The 24,592-nt window shown below is 36.0% G+C and overlaps 1 protein-coding gene across 1 annotated transcript in view; it reads right to left on the bottom strand.

Moving 5' to 3' along the window:
• KCNU1 (potassium calcium-activated channel subfamily U member 1) overlaps positions 1-24,592 on the bottom strand; it is a 149,195-nt gene that overhangs the window by 97,398 nt on the left and 27,205 nt on the right. Inside the window, exons 8-14 of the mRNA XM_082715533.1 lie at positions 19,952-20,122; positions 18,952-19,043; positions 17,229-17,339; positions 9,303-9,408; positions 8,163-8,245; positions 6,993-7,062; positions 3,699-3,851 (exon numbers count right to left, since the gene is read on the bottom strand). Of these exons, the coding sequence (XP_082571659.1) occupies positions 3,699-3,851; positions 6,993-7,062; positions 8,163-8,245; positions 9,303-9,408; positions 17,229-17,339; positions 18,952-19,043; positions 19,952-20,122 (786 nt within the window). The remainder of the gene's footprint in view (positions 1-3,698; positions 3,852-6,992; positions 7,063-8,162; positions 8,246-9,302; positions 9,409-17,228; positions 17,340-18,951; positions 19,044-19,951; positions 20,123-24,592) is intronic.

A 24,592-nucleotide genomic window follows, 5' to 3' on the forward strand; every position in this document is an offset into this window, starting at 1 on the left:
GGGTTTGAGCTGTTGGGTAACTCATCTCTGATATTTGTATAAGAACTCAGAATTTTGTTAAGCTTTCCATACATTCTCATCATCCTCTCCATCTGTTGCCATGAAAACCCCCACCACACTGCTCCGTCATGGCAAGACCAGAAACCTAGGTTAATGTCTGGAATTCCTATAAGTTCTGAAACACTGTGGCTGTGGAGGGTTAAGGCTAGTTCAGAAATATTCAGATGACCAGCCTGTGGTTTAGAAAACACAACACACACACACACACACAGAGAAAAAATATTCTGACTTACAAAAAAGGACTACTCATATCAAGCAATCCAAGCACTCACTCTGCAATCCCCATTCCAAGATTCAGCCAAATCTCCTGCCTTCTCTCACTTTCTTAAATTTTTTGTTGAAGAGTACTCACTTCACTGGGAGTCCCTATTTAAGTCTTCATAACTAAAAAAAAAAGGGGTGGGGGGCTTAATGTTTCTAATGTAAATGTTTCAGTTTTTGACAGTGGGTAAAAGAATGATAGAGATGGAGAAGACTTCCTGTGATCTTTTTTATTAAGATCAGAAAGGGAAACAGGAGGATAAGATAGAGTTTCGATTTACATAGTAGAATCAGGAAGCTCAAGTATGTCAACTGGAGTAGATTTAGTCCAGGCTTAAGCCTAATACAATGCTGTCTCTGCCTTGAAGAAACTGGAAGTGCTCTTTGGACTATGATTTCTCACCATATAATTAATATAGTTGAAACACGTATCATTGATCCAAGGTCTTGGAATCTGAGTACTTGAAAGTTTTACAGATACTGATGTCATACTCAGAAAAATCAGGTTATGAGATGAATAACTCTCATTTTATTGATCCAGAAGCTGACAGAGAAAGTGTCTAATCCAAGAAAAATCGATCATAAGACACTAGTGCCCTAGTTGTTAAATCTAAGTTAATAGTTTATTATAGAATCTAAAACACCAGAGCTATGAGTATAACATTAAAAAAATCTTACCTTGACCCTGCCTGGTTTAGGATATCTGAAAGTAGGTTTTAGACTTCACTCCCCTCCCCCCCCAAAAAAATATCATAACCACAAATTTCTCCTAATTCCTATGAATATTGATAGATGACCATCTTCAGTGAGATGGTTACAACTTTAGATCACACAGAAAGAACAGCAATATAATATAGGGTTGGTTTTAAATATCTTCCTCCTCTACTTCCATGAAAGACATGAAGTCTTCATAAACAGCTCTCATCCATTTCCTTTCTCCAGCCATGGAGATGTTATCGTGTTACTATGTAGACTGTGTATACTATAATACTACTGTTATTCACTCTTGTTAATATTTTCCAGTCTTTAAAATGTCCATAGACCAGCAGCCTACACACTCCTGGGAGCTCTTTTCAGAAGTGAAGCCCCACTCAGACTTTTGCGATTAGAATCTGCATTTTAACCAGACCTCCAGGGGATTTGCACACACAATGCATGTTTCGGAAGCACCCTTTCAAACATCCCTGTCCTTGAGAGTTGGTGAAAAGGGATGATTTCAAACCCCCAGTGTGGCAGCAGTTTACAAATTCCAATATCTGGGTTGGAGGCTCCATGGAGAGCCCAAGCGAGGCACTGTACGTGAATACATGTATCTTGCAGAACAGTTATCTTGCACTTTCTGAGTACACAGCACAGGCAGAGACAATTTACTCACAAGCACTTTTCAAGGACAAACACAGTAAGCAGGAAGAGGAGGGTAAGGCAGGCTCATTACAGTGTCATCAAGGCTCATTCTTATTGTCTGATGTCGTCTCTGTTTATTTGTATATGATATTTCTTCCAATTCACAGAAGGAATTATAGAAGAATTCCATGTTTTCCAGCTAGCATTTTGCTGGCCAGACCATCTTTCATGGTTTTTTATTTTGTTTTGTTTGTTCATTTGTTTGTTCAATTTTTTGTTTGTTTGTTTTGTTTTGTTTTAGATAGTACCAGAGACAAAACCCAAAAAGATATAAATTTTTTTTAATTTATTAATGAAGGAAATAAAGTGTAAAGAAAGGCCAAGAGGGAAATTGAATATAAGAGAAGGCATATGTAGACTCTTAATAAATGGAGAGGAAAGGTCACTCCCTGGAGAACCTCCGGACAATGGGAAATTGGGTCCAGCTGAGGTTGGAACATTTCTTGTAACATTTCATGCAGGTGGCATTCCAAAGGCTGGACTTTGTGCTTATAGCAGTTGTCCCAATATCCCCTTGACCACTTATTTAGTCTCAAAGGCCTCAAAGGTGATGATATGTGGGCAAGTGTGAGTAGATACCCAACAACCACAGGTATCAAGCATAGTGGTAAGATATTAGGTCAGACAATTCTACCTCTTCTACTCATTAACTTAACTATACAATCAAGTTAGTTAGCTTCACTGACCCATTACTGGGATTCTTCCTTGAAATATTATCAATGGGAAGCATAAGGTATTTAAAATGAGTGACATACTAGGTACTCAATATGTGGGGACTATTGTTGTTATTGCATAGAATGTTCCCAAAATAACCTGGAAAAGATTTTAATTGTTATTTGTTCTGTTAATATATTTATTATTATAATGAATTTAATTTATATTTAAATATATAATTTTACCAATAATAATATAACCTTTATTTTTAATTTTTTTACGATCCTCTATGGATTTTTAAATTTTTTTCTTAATATTTTCTAATTCAAATTTTAAAAGTTAATACGAACAATTCAGTTGCATCAGTACATTTAGAATGTTGTATAGTCATTTCCCCTATCTAGTTTGAAAATACTTCTGTCAAACCAAAGTAAAATCCCTATCCATTAACAAATTGTTCTCAATTCTTTTTTTTTTTTTTAAGATTTTATTTATTTATTTGACAGACAGAGACCCCAAGTAGGCAGAGAGGCAGGCAGAGAGAGAGAGAGAGAGAGAGAGGAGGAAGCAGGCTCCCTGCAGAGCAGAGAGCCCGATGCGGGGCTAGATCCCAGGACCCCGGGATCATGACCTGAGCCGAAGGCAGAGGCTTTAACCCATTGAGCCACCCAGGTGCCCCACAAATTGTTCTCAATTCTTACCACTCTCCCCAATGTCTGCTCTTGGCAACATGGATCCAACTATCAGCATTCTGTCTTCTATTTATTTTGTTTATTTGATATAAACAGAATTAATGAAATATGTGAGATTTTTGAAATATCAGGCTTTACAGCATATATCCATGTTGCAGCATATTCCGGTAGTTCATTTCTCTTTATGGCTGAATAATATCCTCTTATTCCTATGTGACATTTTGTTTGTCCATTCAACAACTGATAGAGATCTGGGCTATTTCTGCCTTTTGAATATTATGAATCATCCTCCTATATAACATTTATTTTTATTCATATTTCTTCCTTCAATAGCTCCAAGTACTTCTACCTTTATGGTCATAACATCTGGACTGCAGGTAGAAAGCAAAGCTATAATTTCTATTTTGCAGATAAATATTCTTAAGACAAGAATAAGATCGATAATCTCTTCAAGGTCAGCACCGTACCTGGGACTTCAGTCTAGACCTCTCAATCTTTCATAGTTCAAGTGGAAGTCAAATCTCATTTCTTGGGGCCTTCTTGCTTTCCTCAATTTTCTATTTCTGATCCTAACTTGTGAGGATATGGGGGAAAAAGCCAAGATTCAACAACAATTTACAAGGTTACCTTTTTGTTTTGTTCAACAAATAGAGATGTTAGAAAGGTGCACATGCCTGGCACCAGACAGCCTTGGGCGATGAAGCCAAGCTTCAGCTCAGCAAAGCAGATGATATTGTCTCCGGTACTCCAGCTCCAGCTGGGTATCTTTGGCAGAAAAACCTGTTTCATGGTAGAAAGTAGGTCAGACATTAAGAAGAAATACAATTCAAGAAAGCTTTTTTTTTTTTTTCTGAATGGACATCTTTCTTGCATTTGTTTCAAAGCACTTACTTGAAAGCATTTATTATGTCCACATCAGTGGAAGTGATAAGAACCAATTCAGCTTTTAAAAACTGAGTCACTTTTTAAAGCAAAAATAGTGAGAGTGCAAAATTGGGTCAAATGATGTAGACCTCTGATATTGTCCTTAGTATACAATCTGTGTTTGTTTTTGTCCTTGTTTTTACTGAAATATAATTGACATCTTACACTGTATTAGCTTCAGGTGTACAAGCAAATGATCCAATGTTAGTATATGTTATGAAACGACAACCACAATAAGTCTAGTTACCATCCACCTCCTCAATGTTTACAATTACTTATTACTTGTGAAGGGAACTTTTAAGATCTACTCTCTTCACAACTTTCAAATGTACTATAAAGTATTATCAACTGTAGTCACCATGTTGTACATTATATTCCCATGACTTATTTATTTTATAAACAGAAGTTTGTTCTTTTTGGTCCCTTTCACCCATTTCACCCCCCTACCACCCCCCACCTCTGGCAAATACCAATCTGTTCTACCTGTACTTTTTTTTTTTTAAATTTTTAAGGTACCATGTATGAGGGAAATCATATGATATTTGTCTTTCTCTGACTTATTACACTTAGTATAATTCCTTCAAGGCCCATCCATACTGTAGCAAATGCAGAATTTCCTTCTTTTTTATGGCTGAACAAAATTCCAATATACTTATATATTTCATTTACAAATATATATATATATATATGTATATACATATATATATCTTTTTCTTTAAATGTAAATGGAGAATTTAATCCATCTATATTTAAGGTAATTATTAGTAGGTATGTACCTATTGTCATTTGTTCATTTTTTTCTGGCTATTTTGTAAATCCTCTGTTCCTTTCTTCTTCTCTTGCTCTTTTCGTGAGTTCGTGATTTTCTGCAGATCTTAGCATCTTTTCTCTTCATTTGTTGTGTATCTACTACTATAGGTTTTTCCTTTGTGGTTACTATGAGGCTTATATAACTCATTTTATAACAATATATAGTTAAATTTGATCACATTCTAAAAGTACATTTTTACCCCCCTCCCGCATTTTATTTTTGATATCACAAGTTATAGCTTTTGGCCTTGCGTAGCCCTTACTAAGAATCACAATCATAGCTACTTTCACTCCTTTCTCTTTTAACCTTCATACTTCATGAATCCACTTTTACAACATGAGATTGTTCTGAATTTTACCATGAATTTGCCTTTGTCATTGAGATGTATACTTCTGTATCTTTTCCTGTTAGTAACTGATGCCCTTTCCTTTCAATTTTAAGAAATTTCTCTAATGTTTCTTGTAAAGTAGTCCTAGTTATGACAAACTCCTCTAGATTTCGCTGGTATGGAAAACTCTCTTCTTTAATTCTGCAGACAACACTGCCAGATAGAATATTCAGGGTTGACAGTCTTTTTTATTTCTTTCAGTACTTTGAATAGATTGGGTCACTTCCTTCTGGTCTGTGATGTTTTTGCTTAAAAATCTGCTGGTAGTCTTACAGTGGTTCACTTTTTTTTTTTTTTAAGATTTTATTTATTTATTTGACAGAGAGAGCATAAGCAGGGGGTGTGGCAGCCAGAGGGAGAGGGAGAAGCAGGCTCCCCGCAGAGCAGATAGTCCAAGACTCTCATTCCAGGACACCAGGATTCTGAACTGAGCCAAAGGCAGATGCTTAACCAACTGAGCCACCCATGCACCCCATTGTGGTTCCCTTGTACATTACAAGATGTTTTTCTCTTGCTGACTTTAAGATTCTCTCATTATCTTTAACTTTTGATACTTCAGTTATGAGTCTTGGTGTGGGTCTCTTTATTTCATCTTATTTGGAATTCTCTCTGCTTCCTGGATGTAGAGGTCTGTTTTCTTCCCTAGATTAGGGTAGTATTCAGTCACTATTTCTTCACATACATTTTCTGCCCCTCTTTTGTTTTCTCCTTCTGGGACTTCTATAATGCAATTGATATTGTCCCTTAAGCTGTCTCTATTCATTTTACTCTTTCTTTTTCTTTTTGCTACTCTGATTAGGTGTGTTCCACTATCCTGTCTTCAAGTTTGCTGATTCTGCTGCTGTATCTAGTCTGCTGTTGAACCCCTCTACTGTATTTTTTGGTTCAGTTATTAAATTCCTCAGCTCTATGGCTTCTATTTTGTACTTTCTTATATATGCCATCTCTTTGTTGAACTTATTACTTTCTTCATCCATTCTTCACCGTAGCTCAGTGAGCATCTTTATGACAGTTTTGAACTCTCTTTTAGGTAAATCATTCATCTCTGATTCATTGAGGTCTTTTTCTGAGGTCTTATCTTATTCATTAATTTGGAAATATTCCTCTTTCTTCATTTCCCCTAAAATTCTGCATTAGATAAAACAGCCATCTCACCAGTTTTGAAGAAATGGCCTTGCACAGTTGAACCTTATTATTCAATTCTGACAAAGCTTCTGGTTGTCTCTCAAACTTTTGTGAATATCTAATCCTCCTAATTCTTTTTTAGGGTATGTCCAGAGCTGTCAATGTTCCAAAGGAAAGAATCTCAGCACCTACATTCAGGTGGATTGGAAGTTCGACTCTCAGATAGCAGCTGTTAAAGTATGAAACTATGCTTCTTTACAAATTCATATTTCTAAGTGATTAACAATCATTTTTTTAAAGATTTATTTATTTATTTATTTGAGAGCAAGAGAACATTAACGGGGATTGTGAAGGGGTGAGGGAGAAAATTCTCAAGCAGACTGCCTTCTGAGCATGAACCCTGATGTGGGGCTCAATCCCAGGACCCTGAAATCATGACCTGAGCTAAAACCAAGAGCTGGATGCTTGACCCACTGAGCCCCCAGGTGCCCTTAAGTAATTTACAATATTAATGAAACTCCAAATTTCACCTGTAATCAGCAGAAAACTTTTTGAGTGTAGACCTATAGGTATATTAATTATAGAAATTAATAAGTTCTATTATTTAGATGAAATAAGTCATTTAACTCCATAGTTTGAAAGAGGAGGATAATAGACCAGAATGTTATCATACCTTGTTTTGGGATTGAAGTATCTGTATGATGATTCTAGTATTAGGGCAATAGTTCTTGATAGAGAGAACCCTACAAAAAGAACAAATACACACATCAGTGATGTGCCATATCCAATGGCTTTAAAATATAATTAAATTCAGAATTAAATTGATGTGTGGGTAAGCATAATAAAACATAAGATTCACTGTTACGTAGTTCTAAAAATGTTCTGTTTAAAAGCATACATGGTAAACAGTGCTATTGTTTTAGCGATTTAGTAAATGAAATCTATGAAAAGGTCAGGTCTTGGTACTAGGAGACTGTAGTCTTCTATTCTTGAGGAGGAAATAGTTTCATGTATTTTAGCCTTCAAACTCAAACACATTAATTATAGGAAAAACAGAGATTGCATTTTTGTCTATAACATGAAGTAGCTCATAGAATATCTTATTCAACTTTCTCATTATGCATAATAAGAAACTAAGGTCTATCTCATCTGTACTGTATAATGCACCGCATATGTTCTCAACTGTTTCTTGCTATTTGTAGAATCACCTTCAGCTATGTATGTTTATTATGCTCTGGGAACCAGGAGTTCTTCTGGGTTAGACATAATGCCATTACCTTCACAATGAAGCTATTAATACAAGTCAAGTTCCTGCTCATAGATAGTTCATAGTTGAAAGTGGTCAACACCAATTCTAGTCATCTTGAAGATAAACTTGCCAATAATCACAAGCACATTATACCAAATGATACATAATATTTCAGGAGAACTACTGGCATAAAACCCCAGTAAGTAAAGTCTACTAACAGGGCTCACTAATCACAAATGACATCTTTATTTTTGGTGGGTTAAAGATTTTATTTATAATGGTGTTATCTGAACAGTTATCAGTTATTTGTATGCTTGCTTTTTTAATTTAAAGAGTTAGTATCTGTATGAAACTTTAGGAAATATGTGAAGAAGCATAGAGATACTCAGAATACTCTATTTTTTACTTCCTTATTCCTACAACTTCACAGTCAAAAAAAAAAAAAATGGCAGAAGAAATCTGGAATACAATGAACCTAGTGCTGTGACAGATGATATCATCTCCTCTTTAGTCCACTGCACTAGGCTTTATTTTAAAAAGAGGTAGAAATAAAATCAGCACTGAAGCATATAAAGCAAAGTGCCAGCTTCTTACCTCATAATGTTTGAAGTGTCTTCAGCTTGCAAATCACTGCACAGAGGGTTGGCTATAATCAGGCAGGCTTCCGCAGATTCCACCTATTCGTCAAGATTAAATCACAGCCATCTTGTTAATTACATGGGAAATGCTCTACTGCTCCCCCTGTGGGTTTTCCTATGGTTTTATCATAAAGTTTCCCATAAGAAAGAAAACACTCTTGAGAAGGGAGTTGTGATAAGGACGTCTTTACATCAGAATCAGAGTCTTAGAGAAGCTGGAAGTGCTGGAAGTGCTGCAGCAGACAGATCTGTGCTTAGGGTCTAACAAAGATGCAAGAAAAAGTGCATACTTACAGTTCTCCCATTGCCCAAAACCAAGTTTTTAAGCAACTCCCTGTATATTTATGTGACTTTCAGGAGAGCAAAGAATGGGGAAACTGGAAGAACGTGTGGCCCAAAGTAAGCATTCCATACTTGTGGATTCTGAATCTTAAGGGTTTAGAAGATTATTGAAGTGGCTCTTGTAATATCAACTTTTGAGAAAGAGAAAGCTTATTCTGAGACTGTCATTTTCTATTTCAGTTCTTTATGTTAACTCTACCGATCTCTGATTCTAAAAACTGCAGCCCTTGGTATGATTCTGTGAAACCTAAAACATCGGGGAAGCTGCCTTTGATCTTAATTGAAAGCTGTCTAGATGTCCTGACTTAGCTCATTATTTTTCTTCCCAGCCTTAATGGGATTTTCCTTCATGTTTCTCCTATGAGAAGGCATATCAGTGTGTTTAGAAAAAGCTGGGAAATCTGTCATCTGGTAACAATCCTACTTGCATGGTAAAATTAAAAACACTTTTTCTATCCATAACTTTTTCAGATTTCTTAGACTGATAAAATAAAATTGCATTAGATAAATAGAGAATGTAGTAAAATAAATAAATATAAGTATAGATAAACAATGAGTTCTGCTTGGTATCCATCAAGGAGGATTTAGAGATCAATTATTACATTTCCTTTATGATCAGTTTTTAAAATTGAGGAAGTCTTATTTTCCTCCAATTAAAGCATCTAGAGTAATATTTTTGAAAGAGCAATACATCTTATCATCTTAATTGTCGCAGCTTAGGGAAACTAGAAGAAGAAAAAGAACTAGTTCTTACCGAAACCCGCCTCAGATCATCCCACTTTAGTGCAGATCCAGAAACAAAAGTTGTATAGGCCATGTTGCACTTAAATATAGTTTCTAATTCCAAGGAAGGAGGGACCCTGGGCAAAGAATGTAGTACTAAAGATGTAAAAAGATGCCTGAATTTGGTGTAGAAATTGTTATATTTATTTAATGCCTTTAACAGAACTCTTCATCTCCTCTAGGATCCTCCCTTCCTTATCCATACTAGCCTTATTCTAGGCATGGGACTGAAGCTCAGACCCATCAATCACCAAGATATGATAAAATGCAAATCAGGTTGATGTCCAAAAATTTAAAAAAAAGGAATTACTAATAAGGATGATAAAATAAAAACATCTCAATTATTTGAAAAGACATGGTATTTTAAAACAATGATGAATTTAATGAAATAGCTTCTAAATATATAAAGAAAAAATTGACAAAACTAGAGAGATAAATTGATGAATTATCACAGTAATGAGAGATTTCAACACATTGCTCTCAATTGATTGACTGAACAGAAAAAAAAAGTCAAATTTGATGTTTCTAAGTCCTTTTTTTTCCTTTTATTTAGGTAAAATTAAAATTGAAAGATATATAAAAGGTATCATGTGATAATTTGATATGTGTATATATTATGAAAGGCTTCTTCCCATTAACTTAATTTATACATCGATCACTTCACATGATTATATTTTTTTTCAGGAGACCCTCAGATGTTATTCATCTTAAAACTAGAAGTTTGTACCCTTTTACCAACAATTGTCTATGTCCTCCCCCCACATCCTAGCTTTAGGCAACCACCTTTCTACCTTCTGCTTTTATGAGTTTGACTTTTTTTTTTTTAATCCTAGATATAAGTGATAGCACACAGTATTTATGTTTCTTTGTCTGACTTATTTCACTTATCATAATGCCCTCCAGGTTCATCCATGTTGTCATAAATAACAGGAGTTCCTTTTTACGGCTAAATAATAGTCCACTGCTTATATATGTATATACACATGTATGTGTATATACACATGTATTCATATGTATATGTGTATGTATGTACATACATGTATGTGCTGTCTGTGTCTATTTTTTTATATATTCATCCATCAATTGACACTGAAGTTAGCTTGTTTCTATACCTTAGTATTGTGAATACTCTCCTAATTTTTTTTTTGAGAGCATACAAATATTTATCAAACTGATAAATTACTTGACCAATAGGGAAAGCCTCAGCATACCACAAAAAATAATTGTCATACATATTACAATCTCTGATCATAATACACTTTAAGTTAGAAGTTAATAACAAAAAAAATCTCCATTTCTTAAAAAAATAGACGGCTAAAAGTGACATGGGTTAAGAAGCAATTATAATGGAAGTTATAAAATTCTTACAAATAAATCATGTTGCAAACACTAAACAGTTGAGCCCTGGGATATAACAAATGCAATGCTTTAGAAATGGTTTATAGCTTTGGACATTAATTTTGGAATAAACCCACAGAAATAAGAAGGAAAGAGACAATAAAAATAGGAGTGCAAAGAATGAAATAGAAAATAAATTATGAAATAAAGATGATGAATAAAACTAAAAGCTGGGTCTTTGAAACAAACAAACAAACAATAAGAAACTTACACAATAGGCAAAGATTAGTAAAATCAATGGGGAAAGAAAAAAGACAAAAATACAGGAAATTGAATTCATTACATCAAATGAAGAAGATAAAATACCTATAGGGAAAGTAGAGATAAAAATAAGAATGAAAGAATATAACAGATAACCAAGTGTAACAGCTTTTGAGATTCAACAAAACATATTACTAAAAATATATCTTATCAGAACTCACTCTAGAGGAAACATAAAGCCCATATAGTCCTATGACTATTAAAGAAATTAAAGCCATAATTTAAAATCTCTCAAAACAAAATAAAAACAAAACACACACAGACACCAAACAAATTTTAAATCCACCAGTTCTAAATGGTCTTATGGTATCTTCTACCACACTTTCAAGCAACAAATTATCCAATTTTTTTATACAATGTCTTTCAAAGACATTAAAAAGAGGGAATAGTCTCTAGCTAATACTACAAAGCCAAACTAACCATAACTCCAAAACTACTAATGTAATTTACCACATTAACAAATTAAAAGTAAAAATACAGAGTCATCTCAGACACAGGAATTTTTTTTTTTTAATCTTTAAAGATTTTATTTATTTATTTGGCAGAGAGATCACAAGTAGGCAGAGAGGCAGGCAGAGAGAGAGGAGGAAGCAGGCTCCCTGTTGAGCAGAGATCCTGATACAGCGATCCCAGGACCCTGAGATCATGACCAGCGGTGAAAGCAGAAGCTTAATCCACTGAGCCACCCAGGCGCCCAGATGCAGAAATATTTTTAAAATAAAAAGGATGTCCTTAATGACAAGATGTTAGAAGAGTTTTCTTTGAAATGAGAAAGAAAAGAGGTAATTGCCACTTTTTTTGCTGTTATATTTGAAGTCTTATCAAGTACAGTAATAAAATAAAATAAATAGTACACAGGATTAGAAAGGAGGAAATGACTGTCTTTATTTGAAACTATTATTTACGTAGAAACTCTTAACACACTATAAAGAAAAATATTTAAGTAATGGAGAAACTTAGCAATATGGATAGACAGAAGGTTAATATACAAAAGTCAATACTGTGTTTTATACCAAAAGCAAACAACTAGAAAAACTAACTAACAAGACAGTATTTCTAATAATTTTAGAAAATATCAACTGTTTAGAAATATAAATACACATAAAATAAATATCACAATATTACTCAATTATGCTATATATTCTCTAAGCCTAGTTATCTGGCTCTTCTGGAAGTTTTGAGAGCTGATATCTATTTATACATTTCTTTCTGCTTAATTTAACTATAAGTAGTTTTTGTTATATGCCACTAAGTATCCTGATACACAGGAATATAAATTAGTATTTTAGTTTTATGACAATTCCTATCATAACATCTTGGAATTTTTGTTTTTTAAATAACTGGAAACCAAAGAAAGAAAAGCAACAGTTTCTCTATCAGTTACATAATTTTTTCAAGATAATTCATGGCTAGAAATAACAAATTGTTATTTCTTAAAATTCTTTGGTTTGATTTGGCTCAGCTGGATGATTTTTCTGCTGCATGTAGTTTTGCTGGAGTCACTCCTATGCCTGCATTTAGCTGAGAGTGTTAGTGGGTTAGGACATCCAAGATAACATCACCTATATATCTATAGCCTCGACTGGGCTAGCTGGAGGAGCTGGCACCTGGATGGACCTCCTCTCCACCAGAGTGAGTACTACTCACCAGAGTAGGTGAACTTCTTCTATAGTGCTTCAGGGCTCCCAGAGACTGGAAGCAGAAGCTGTCAGGCCTCTTAAGGGCTGAGCCCATAACTGGCCCAATCACTCATGTATATTTTATTGGTTAAAATGAATCAAAAGTTTGTCTAATTTCAACAGAAGGGAGAACAGACTACTTTTGTTGGAGGAGTAGACTATGTGTCAAGAATTGGGAGGAATCCTGGTAGCCTCCTTCTAAAAACAATCTACCACAAGGATTCACATCCCTCCCCTATACAAAATATTCTCACTTTCTCTACCCAAAGTTTCGTCTCTTTAAAGCCTCAGTTTCAAGTCCTGGATTTTGTCATCTACATCAAGTCTAGATGTGGATAGGGCTCCTCTGGTACATTTCTTCCTTATCTGATGACCCATGACCTAGATAGACAAGTCATTTCCACCTCAACACCCAGAACATCATGACAAGGCAGGAAAGCTGCAGCAGACATTCCCAACCAAAAGACACTGGGATGGTAACGGACGGCACACAGAAATCACTGGTCCTCTGAAACTGTGAAATCTATCTGAGCGCGTATTATCATGCCCCCTGTCTCAGAGGGCAGATCATGTTTTTGATTAGGGCCCCATTCTTCTCTAATGAGCCAATCCATTGTTTTTCTTAGTTCTTATCTCTGCCCTCTGACCCTATGAGTCATCTTCTGTTTTCCAAATAAATGGCCCATGTTTGTTCCTGAGTAGCTTTCTCAGCCTAATTCCTACCTATGCTGGGTTGGGAGCCAAGAGGCATTTGCTTACATTGTGAAGTCTCTCTGTCCCTTTTACTCCAAGCTGACAGTTAAAATTTTCTTTAAAGCACTGATGACTTTCTATAAATGTTATTCAGGTTCATGCCCCCAAACTCATATCCTTAAGATTCCTTTGGAGACAGATCTCTACTTTGAGAAAAGTCAGAGTTCTGGGAAGAATGTCCTTCAGCTTCTTAGAAGCCCTTTGCCTGCCTAAGAGGACCACCTACAAGTCACCACCTTACATTTTTCTGAGGTCTTAACAAAGGGTCTTATAGCTGAGCTGCATCCTTGATTAGATCCTACCCTTTGACTTGAGGTCATATTTTATAGCAGCCTGGATTTGACCCCCTTACCCCGAGGTCATTGACCACTGGCAATTTTTGGCCTGCTGGAGAGACTATACTGAGCCTTCTATATTTTGTTTAAGTTCTGCTTGAAGACTAAAGAGTTACTTTTTACCTCCCTTTTCTTACCATATCTCATCATACATGATTATACTTAGAGCAAATGGCACCTAACATTCTTTCAGGAAATTTTCTCAGCCATCTTCACAGTCTTACTTAGTGTATTTCCTATCTATCATGTTATTCGGGGTGACATCGTTACCAAAATTGTGCTGTTCTTTCTGTACCCAATGGCAGTTTTTCTCACTGTTTTTCTAGCCTCTAATAACAGTCTCCAGGCAACCCATCTAGCCTCTGCCTACCACCCATTCCAAGGAGAAAGCCACATTTTGGCTTTTGTTGTGATAGCAGCCCACTTCCAGGACCACCTTTTATATCAATTATCTCTCCACAAAATAAACCATTCTAGAACTTACTGATCTAAAACAACAATAGTATATCATTTCTCAAGATTTTGTGGGTTGGCTTGTCTCAGCAAGGCAATTCTTCTGTTCCAAACTGTGTTGACTGTGGCCATTCACTAGGGTACATTCATCACAGAGCTTGACTGAGAGCTGGAATGTCCAAAATAATTTTACCTGCACGACTGTTGTCTCACGTGACTAGAGCAGCTGAGGGTTGGCTGGGCCTTCTCCCCACCAAACCATGCTACTCTGACTCTTTACATGATGATATAGGTTTCCAAGACAGTGAAATGTGAAACTACCAATCCTATTCAAGTTTAGGCCTGAAATCAGCAAAGTGTCACCTCTGTCGCATGTGGCATTCAATTGATCAAATCAAATCATAGAGCAGGCCAGACTCAAAGCGAAGTGGAAGAGACTGCGCCTCTTCTCCAGAGAAATGTGAATATATAGCAGGGAAAGGAAATGTTAATAGTTGTGATAGAAAAAAATCTACCAAAATAGCAGATCATGATCATTGTTTTAAAGGAAATGCAATGGAGCTGTGAGAAAGGAGGATTAGAAGACACTAATTCAGATGGCTTGAATTGGGGGTGGGGAGACTCTCGGAGTGCTAAAGCATAAGAATAAACTGATCACACACAGTAGAAGAAGAGTTTCTGAGAAAAAAGCACAAATAAAGTGGCCTTCCTAGAAACTAAGGAGAGACATAATATTAATTTTGAAGAGGGTTGTGACAGTGGAGATGAAGAGGTAGAAACAGAATTAAAATTTATTAAGGAGACAAAATTGATGATTTTGATGAAAGTGTACACAGGGTTTGAGGAAAAGGAGTGGCAAACACAATGTTTCATTTTCTGTTTTAAGGAACTGCACCGATAACATCCCATTTACTGAGAAAGAAAAACGCGGTTTTCTCTCCTTCCTTTATATATATGTATGGTACATATTTCCTTCTTACACACACACACACACACACACACACACAGACACGAGAGGGACATAAGATCCTGAGTTTACTTTTGAAAATGTTTAATCTGAGGGGCCTTTGAAAACCTGGGATGTAAATATCCAGTAAGCAATTACTTTGTGAAAACAGAGCCACAGAGAATGTCTGGCAGGGGGTATAAATTCGGATGACAATAGAGTCATCAGAAATTATAGGTAATTGGTAAAATTCCAGATGAATTTTATATCTTTTTTTTTTTTTTTTTTAACTTTTTATTTTTTATAAACATATATTTTTATCACCAGGTTTACACACTTCACAGCTCATTTTTAAAAATTTCATTCATTCTCTTGACAAGTACCTGTAATAACCTACATTAGTCCGTGAAAATGCAGCAGCAAATACATCTAATGATATTCTTTTTGTCTCAACTGGATTATAATTATTAGCCCCTTATCATGATGTTAGCACTTTTTAAATTATTTTTTAATATAAGGATTCAAGTAATATGCCAATTACTGAGAAGACAGGAAGGCAATGATAGTGAAACAAAACTGTTGGCTGTCCATCAATAGCACCATGCTGGAGTTTACAATGCTTACTGGTTATCTCATATATGAGAGCCCAAAGAGATAGTGGACAGTGGACTTGGCATGCCTTAATCTAAACAGTACAAAGTGTTAACTATAAAATGTGTGAAACTGAAGTGATCCCGTACACAATGCTGTGTAAGAGCAAAATGTCATTTTGAATATGTCTGACTTATTTAGCGAAGTGTGGATGACTGATGAGCCTTTTGGACAAAATGGAGAAGCTAGTTCAGTACACTTTACACAAAATCAATTCCAGAGAGCTTAAATATAAAATAGCTCAGTAATGAAAACATAAAAGTGCCAGAAGAATATTTGCTTAATTCTAGAACAGAAAGACCAAAAAAATGCCAGAAAAGCCAGATCCCAAAATGAAAGAGTCGATGGATTATAGTGCATGTAAATCCAATGCTCTGTATTAAAGTAAGAGCACATGTGCACACACACACACACACACACACACACACACACAGGCAAAGAGAAAAATATTTACAACACATGACACAAAAAGGCTAATATCAAAATACATTAAGACTGCTTAGAAGTCAGTGAAGCAACAGATAATCTTCCTCATAGAGAAGGAAATAGAAATGAAAAGACAAGTTCCTTCATCCATCAAAAAAGGAAAAGGAAATGGTCAAAACCTACAAAACCTGTTCAGTCTCACTAGGAAACAAAATTGTAGGAAGGGAAAGCAAAAAGGAAACCATCGCAACATAAAAATTGTTCAATCTCACTATGAATCTAATTGTAAAATAAAACGAGAAAACCATTTTGCCTACTTAAAAATCTTTTTGTATTGGGGCGCCTGGGTGGCTCAGCGGGTTAAAGCCTCTGTCAGCCCAGGTCATGGTCCTGGGGTCCTGGGATCGAGCCCCGCATCGGGCTCTCTGCTCAGTGCAGAGCCTGCTTCTCTCTCTCTCTCTTTCTGCCTGCCTCTCTGTCTGCTTGTGTTCTTTGTCAAATAAATAAATAAAATATTAAAAAAAAAATCTTTTTGTATTAAGTATGCATTTTCCAGTGTTTCACAAACTACTTGTGGAAATGTAAGCTTCATAGAATAAAAACATCACCAAAAACAGTCCTCTCTGCATCAGTTTGAACTGACACTTCCAATTCTGAGAACTAGCAGAATAATAGTTGTAAAATGCAGCAGACTTGTGTATAAAATGATGGTCATATGTAATAATAATAAATATGGAATACTTTCCTAAATGACAGGAAAGCTTTCAAACAATGTTAGGACATACACAGGAAAATGCCAGGCAAGATATATTTTAAAATATTCTCTGAGATTAACTCTGATTTTTAAGATTGCCTTTTCTTTTCTTTTTCCTTATTATTCTTTCTTAATTATTCTTCGAATATTGTAAAGGTCTTTTTTTTTTCCCCATATTAAAAAAATGCACACATATTTCAAGGATTAATTTAGATTTCATGAGCCATACGGATACACTTACTCTCCCAGAAAAACAATCTCGGTGTTGATTTCTCCTGCCTTATGGCGGAGAAAATTCCTCAGGAAGGCAGTCACACTGTCAACTGTAATGTTTCCACAGACCACGATGAACCTAGGGAGCAAGACTATGTGAGATGGATCCTCTGAGGAAGAGAAGTATCTTCCTGTCAAGATTTAGAGATGGGCAATTGCTTAAACCCAGTTTTAAATCAATCTGGTATTTGAATTACCCAGATTTTAAAAACAGAAACACTGAAGATTGCATCTCCAATAAGGAGAAGAAACCTAGATTGCTGTATTCCCAACTCATCCCACATTGGGTATGAATCCAATCATTTGAATTCCACATAGCTTTTCAGGAACACAATAATAACTATCATAATTGTTATGTTTTTCATAGTTATTATAACTTATAATGGACTGGTGCATGTGTTATTTCACTTGATTTTTCTTTCCACTTGATTCCTGATTAGCTGATACAGTCTTTTTTCAAAGGAACAACAGAGGCTCAGCATGGTTCACTGAGTTTCTCACAGATAGTATGGTTGAGGTGGCAGTTCATTCTAGGTCATTGTGGTTTCTCTTCCACATCAAAAATAGCTAGTCCCTACAGAAAAGTGAGTCCAATGGAGAGACATCTAGGACAGGTGCAAAAATCTACACATGTAACTTTCACAAGGAGAAATAGCTGTCCTTTTCTTTGGGTTTCATGCATTTAAAGAATGCATTACTCATTTAAGGAAACCAAAAGTATACATTTGGCCTAACTTAACCTTAAATTTTCCAGACCTTTTGGGCTACTTTGGCATGTGTTCCGCATCCCTTTCCTGCAATAAGTTGGATTAGACTTTGGCTTATCTAGTTCATTTTCACTGTTTTCAATATTTGTTTTTCACTCATTTCATTATCATCATCATCATCATTACTAGTTTTTACTTTCCCCTTCAGACTCCTAGGTCAATCTTGGTTTTTGTCCAGTTGTGCTGAGACCATTCCAAGAGAGTTTCTCTTCACTGTACCTGTTTCCTACAGCAGATGGAGACTAAATAAAAAAAGAACTCCTCAAATTAAAGATTTCCAATCCATTCTCTCCTTCTTAGATGTGAAAACCATAATGGAAACTGAAGTAACACATCACAGAGAAATAGGTTACAAAAACAACTCCAGCTCTGTTTCCCTTCTGGAACAGGTGGCTGTGACATGGACAAAACAGTTGATCTACGAAGTGCTGTAGAAACTATGGAAATTGTTCTTCCCCCTAGCAAAGCTCTGCCTGGGAACGAGCCCCCATATAGCAGAGGGGAATACGGGCCAAGACAATAGAATTGAAGCTATTATTTTAAATGTGAACTTAATTTGAACCATTATGTGAGGTTAGTCATAAGTTGGCCATATGATCAAAATGAATAGGACAATTAGTAATAGATGTAAGAGAAGAGTTAGTGATAGGGGAATGTAGAAATGTTGCTATAATCAATACTTGACAGGAAATGACAACATTATCTGTCATTTTAGTTGATTTACTATGAGCTAAGCATCTATACAGCAGTGATTATCAAATAGCAAATATCTTCTTCTGGTATTTATTTTAGCACAAACCTCTTGGCTAAATGAAGGACCCTGCCAAGATATTCACCTAGGCCAGGCAATAGGTGTTTAGAAAGGGATATGTGACTAGTAGGATTTCTCAAACTGTAGAAATTATACTTGAAAGCTATACTTACTTCTTCCCTTTGACTACTTCATAGCCACTGGTGTATTTCCTCTTGTTAGCAAAAAGTTCCACCATTTCAGGGACATAATTCGCAAACAGGACCTACAATGACCAGCAAATAAAATCTTAGGTGTCTTTATTTCTAAGGGTAGTCCAAACTTTTGAGATTATAAAGGAGAAAGAAGGTACCTAACACTTTCTCTTATTTAGGAGGGATATGACTATGAACTGTTTTTAAAAGGCAGATTAAGGTGATTTTTCTTCCTTACTTCAACCTTTGGATTTGTTTAAATAGAATAAAGTGCTTTGCAGCATTCAAATGATGAAAGCAAATAAGGCCAACTTCCTGCTTGCCTAGTCACATCTACCTGCCTTTCTCTTTGAGTTGGTACTTCTTGAGGCCTTAGAAAAAAATAAAGCATGGGGGACAGAAAGGCATTCAGGAAAAATGAATGAAATGAGGGATGTAGCAATATGGACAGAGGAATATCAGCAAGATAGAGTAGAGAATTCTGTTAATGGTTTTTAAGGGATTGAGATTCAAGTCACTAAAAGAAAAGGAGGTTTCCTTTGTCTAAGACACACTCCTGAACCAAGGACAGATATTTACATATCTGAAATAGAATGCTAGTTCAGAGAGAGCTTACTCATTTGGTCTGGAAAGAACAGAGTTTTCTTCAAATCAAATCTCCAGTGCCCTTCCTCCTCTTTGGAAGAAAGTCTTTAGTTGGATGGCCAAAGATTAAGGAATACAACATTGCTCAATTCAGTGTAGAGGGTAATAGGGAAAGTCTGCTCTCCTTCGTCTGCCATCATCCTCATCTTTGTCCATCAAGCAATTATGCCATGCACTCCAGGGGGTGCAGTTTGGAAAATGTGGGCTCTAAATATCTTTCCATTTCCTCTGACACCTGCTCTGAGTAATGCAACATTCATTCTCAAACCTTGTTTTATTTCTCACCATTAACTACATGTTTGGGGTTAGTAAAGATATTAAAAATATTCTTCACCAAACTCCCCAGAGTGAAGAACATGATGAAGGTCCGTCCTAGGGATGTCTTGGCTACCACATCTCCAAAGCCAACAGTTGACGTTGTTGCCATGACCAGGTAAACAGACTCAAAATATGATATATTCTGTGAATTTCTACCTCTGAGCCAGGGATCACCAGAATTTTCTACCTGTGCAAAGAGAGGAGATTCAGGAAAGGTTTCTGAATGGAATCCAAGGGAAAGTTTATAAAGAATAGGCAAAACATTTTGGGTAATGGCTCATTTGACCATTCAATCCAAAGGAAGCGTTAGGTGATTCCCAGGTTGTTCTGAAGGGTTTGCAAAGTGTGGGTCGTGATTGTGAAGTCTTGTTTTACTTCACTGTGATAACTGCTGAACGCTGAGGTGACATGTAGCTTGAGCCCACATTTGGAGTACTCCACCAGAGGACTGGCAGCCCACATCTTTCTCTTCCCTTGGTTAAATTATAGAATCTGAGAGTCATGAGACTCCAAAGCTCTCAGATTGACAATTACTGTTTATTCTCATTTTCCACCCGCTCAGGATTATCATTAAAAAAGAAGCACTTATAAAAGGAAGAAGCCCTTACATGAGCACTTCATTTCAATGAGCTTAAGCACATGAAGGCTAAGCGTCTAAGGAAAAGCAAATAAACAAGTTTTCCAGGTCATTCCCCACCTCCAAAAAAAAAAAAATCTTTTCAGTGATTAGGCAAAAAAACTCTGAAGAATATTTCCTCTGATTTCTCCCTAAGTCTTCACATTTTAAGAAAACTAAATTTATTAAATATCTTTCTTATATTAAATAAAATGAGTAACTTAGGCAACGGCACTATACTTCATGTTTGTAGTATATACATAAAGTTATAAATATGATATATACCATACATAACAAACAATAATTATATAACGTATACAACTTTCCTTTTCCCATTTTTAGACTTCTTTTCCCAAATAGCTTACCTATTTCCCATGTTTTCCATTTCTATTTTGCACAAAAATGATAAAATGTTAGAGATGCTTGGTGAAAGTAGGTTTTTTTGTTTCAGTGTTAAGAACTAAAACAGAAATCAGAAATAACACTTTTTATTCAGGTATTTGATCACTTTTTAAAAGTGACCTTTTCTGGGCACCTGGGTGGCTAGTTGGTGAAGCATCTGCCTTAGGCTCGCGTCATGATCCCACATTTGCCGTGTCCTTTTCCTCAGGAACACTAATTTTATAGTCTGTTCAATTTTATAGTCTGTCCTAAGATTGATCCCACATCGGGCTCCCTGCTTCGCAGAGAGCCTGCTTCTCCCTCTTCCTCTGACCCCTTGAGCTCTCTCTAATAAAATCTTTAAAAAAAAAAAAAAGGTGACTCTTTTTTAAGTTTTTTTTTTTTTTTTTTTAAGATTTTATTTATTTATTTGAGAGAGAGATCAAGCAGGGATGGGGAAGGGGCAGCGGGAGAGGGAGTGGGAAGGCCAATTCGGGGCTTGATCCCAGGACCCTGAGATCATGACCTGAGCTGAAATGAGATGCTTACCTGACTTAGCCATGCAGGTGTCCCTAAAAGTGACCTTTTCTTAAATTTGATGAGTAGGTTAAGCATATGGACTCCTATAATATCCTACTCCAAAATAAGGAGGGGATCATACATCTATATTTAACTGTCATGGCTGGCAGTGGATTTCGTTGCGAAGTCTACTAATCTGCTTCCACTAACTTCCTGAGTCTTCACTGTTTTCTAAGACTAGTATATTATAAGAAAACCAGTTTAAACCACACAGATTAAGTTATATATATATGTATTTAAGTCATATATATATATATGTATGTATATATACATACCCCCCAGGATTAACAGATAATTTCAAGCTAAAACTTCATAGAGTCTTTTATAGCATCATCTCAGGACAGGGGTTCAATCCTATCCTGACACATTTTATATGAACGAAAACTAAATTTATTTCCACCTGGAAATCTCCTTCACAAGTTAAATCACTCTTTAAGGTTTAGCTCTCCCTCTTTGGGAGTATTTAGTGATTCGTCCTCCTCCCTTCTTTCCTTCCCAGCACCTCTCACAGATTTGGCAGCCTCCCACTGGCCTACTTGTCCACTCTGCTCTTCCTTCTAACCTTGGGAGCGTAGACCTATCAGTCTCAGATGGGAAATTAGCTAAGTTAAGGTAAAGGATTATGGACCAATGTCAAGATATGGAATTATTTTCTATTTTTAACTCCATCTTTCAAAACAAATGCCATGTTTTAAAACGTCATGTTGTTTATCTTTGAAAAAGAAAGTCTATAGAGGAGGACACAAGGATGCTGTCCCATCTCCTCTTACCTCCTCACCATGTGCACGAGTTATGTTATCTTTATATTGTACAAGTGTGTATAGTCTACAGCCGTAATTCCCTTAGTTATATCTTAGCCTACTTCTAATTCATTAACTAATCACCAACACTACTTTATACCATGTTTTCCTCTTTCTTGAGTTTCTGGTTTTGATTTATCTCCTATGTGGCTGGATTTTCCCATCAAAATATATTTTTATTTTATTTTAATTTTTTCAGTGTTCCAAAATTCATTGTTTATGCACCACCCCCAGTGCTCCATGCAATCTGTAACCTCCATAATACCCACCACCAGACTTACCCATCCCCCCCGCCCCCTCCCCTCCTCAGTTTGTTTCTTAGAGTCCATAGTCTCTCATGGGTGCTATTTTTCTCTTGAGTGTTTAAAATGACAGGATAGGCTATATTTTCACACAACTTTGCAGACCCAACTCTAACACCTTTGGTATTGATTGATGTTGTTAAGAAATCTGAGGCTGGTTTTCATATCTTCCTCTTATATAGACTTCACTTTCTTCTGCTTGGATTCTCCCCTTATCCTTAAAGATCAGTAAGCTACTCCAGAATATGGTTGGATTATGTAATTCAGGGTCATTTTTTCTGGGATACAATATACCCTCTAGCCCACAGATTCAAGACTTTATTTTAAAGCATTTTTCTGGTGCCATTTGCCGTGTCCTTTTCCTCAGGAACACTAATTTTATAGTCTGTTCAATCAACATTGCTTGGAGTACCTTTGTTCTTTTCCACATCAGTGTTTTCATCGTAAAACTGTCTACCATGTTCCTAAGCATGTTTCTGTCACATTGATTACATTTTGGTTCCCTCTAATGTAATTTTCAGCTCTGATAATACTTTGTCCTTTTCCCCTAGTATTATTCAGCCCATTTTTCCAACTCCTGTTACTGATTAATAATCCTTTATTTCAAACCTTATGTATTTTGTTTGAATTTGTATTTTTAGTTTTCAAAGCCTTTTATTTGCATTTTTTTCTCAAATATGGATGCGTTTTGTTTCTTAACTTTTCCTTTGTTTCCTTGGACAAATTATCTCGTAATTGTTATTCTTCTGAAAGTTACATTAAAGAACTGTCATTATACTGACACCATACCTCCTTGCTATTTTTGGCAGATTTTAAGCATGTGCATCGTCCTGATTACTTTCTGGTTAATACTCACCTTTTAATGATATCAACTTTTAGCTGAAGGCCAGTAAGTACATGTGAAGATGGTGAGCTATGACAATTATAGCTTTCATTATGGTATGTCATTTCTAATACCCTCCCCCAAGAAAATCTGCCATTTTCTTTGCTCTGGGATCTAGCTCTTCTAGGTTTTCAACAGATCAAGTTGGGGTTACTTACAGTGAATCCCCTTACACACAAGCCATCTGGTTGCTTCTCCAACTTCCTCTGCATGCATCCTTCTCTGGAGGTCTCCTCACCTAGGAGACTAGATGCCCAACAAATGCCCAAAAAGGGCACGTGTTCACATGTTTAGAAAGGACGAGCAAGAGACTTTGATTCAAGTGAGCCTGATAGAAACTGTCCAACCCAAGAATTCATGCTTAACAGGGAGCAGCTAGTCTTCAACTAGGACTGTTGGTGATCATGGTAGAGTGGATTGCCAGAACTTTGTATTTCCCCCAAGAATCTAGAAATCTGAACTTTTATTTGAGCTCACCAATAAAAGTGAGAAAACAATTAAAAAAAAGAAAAAGAACAGAAAACACAAACTAACTAGGTCAAATAAAATATGTTGATAGGTCACATTCAGCCTAAGAGTCCTTCATTGGAACTGCTATTGAAGATGAAAACTTCCTGTTACCAGGGTTTCTCCTGTAGCATTCTCTTGCCTACCATCCTGCAATGACCAATGGGTCTTGAAGACACTGATGATTGCTGCTCCCATGGGGGGCCCATGCATCCAGGTGCAATCCTCTAGATCCAGGATCTGCTTAGATGGCTGTGATATTTATTCTCTCAGTGCAATTTCCCTCCTGCTTGAGGACTGAGGAAGGATATGGCTGGTTTCAGATTTCTGAAAGTTTTATATCATGGTGCATTGGGTGCTTGACATTTTGCTTGACAGCTCAAGATGGTAACTTCAATTTCTTTTATTGTTAATGTTTTAATTAATTTTGAAAGAAGGATTCAAAGGGAAAAGATGCTTGCTGTATTTATTTTTTGTTTCGTTTTTCTCCAAGAAAAACGATCCTACTTCAATTTTTGCATTTTAAATGACTGTTGCTCAACTGTCCTCAAGCAATAAAGTCCAGGAGTTTGTTCCTTATGGTTGAAAT

Source organism: Mustela nivalis, assembly GCF_964662115.1.
Source record: "Mustela nivalis genome assembly, chromosome: 20".
Classification (NCBI taxonomy): domain Eukaryota; kingdom Metazoa; phylum Chordata; class Mammalia; order Carnivora; family Mustelidae; genus Mustela; species Mustela nivalis.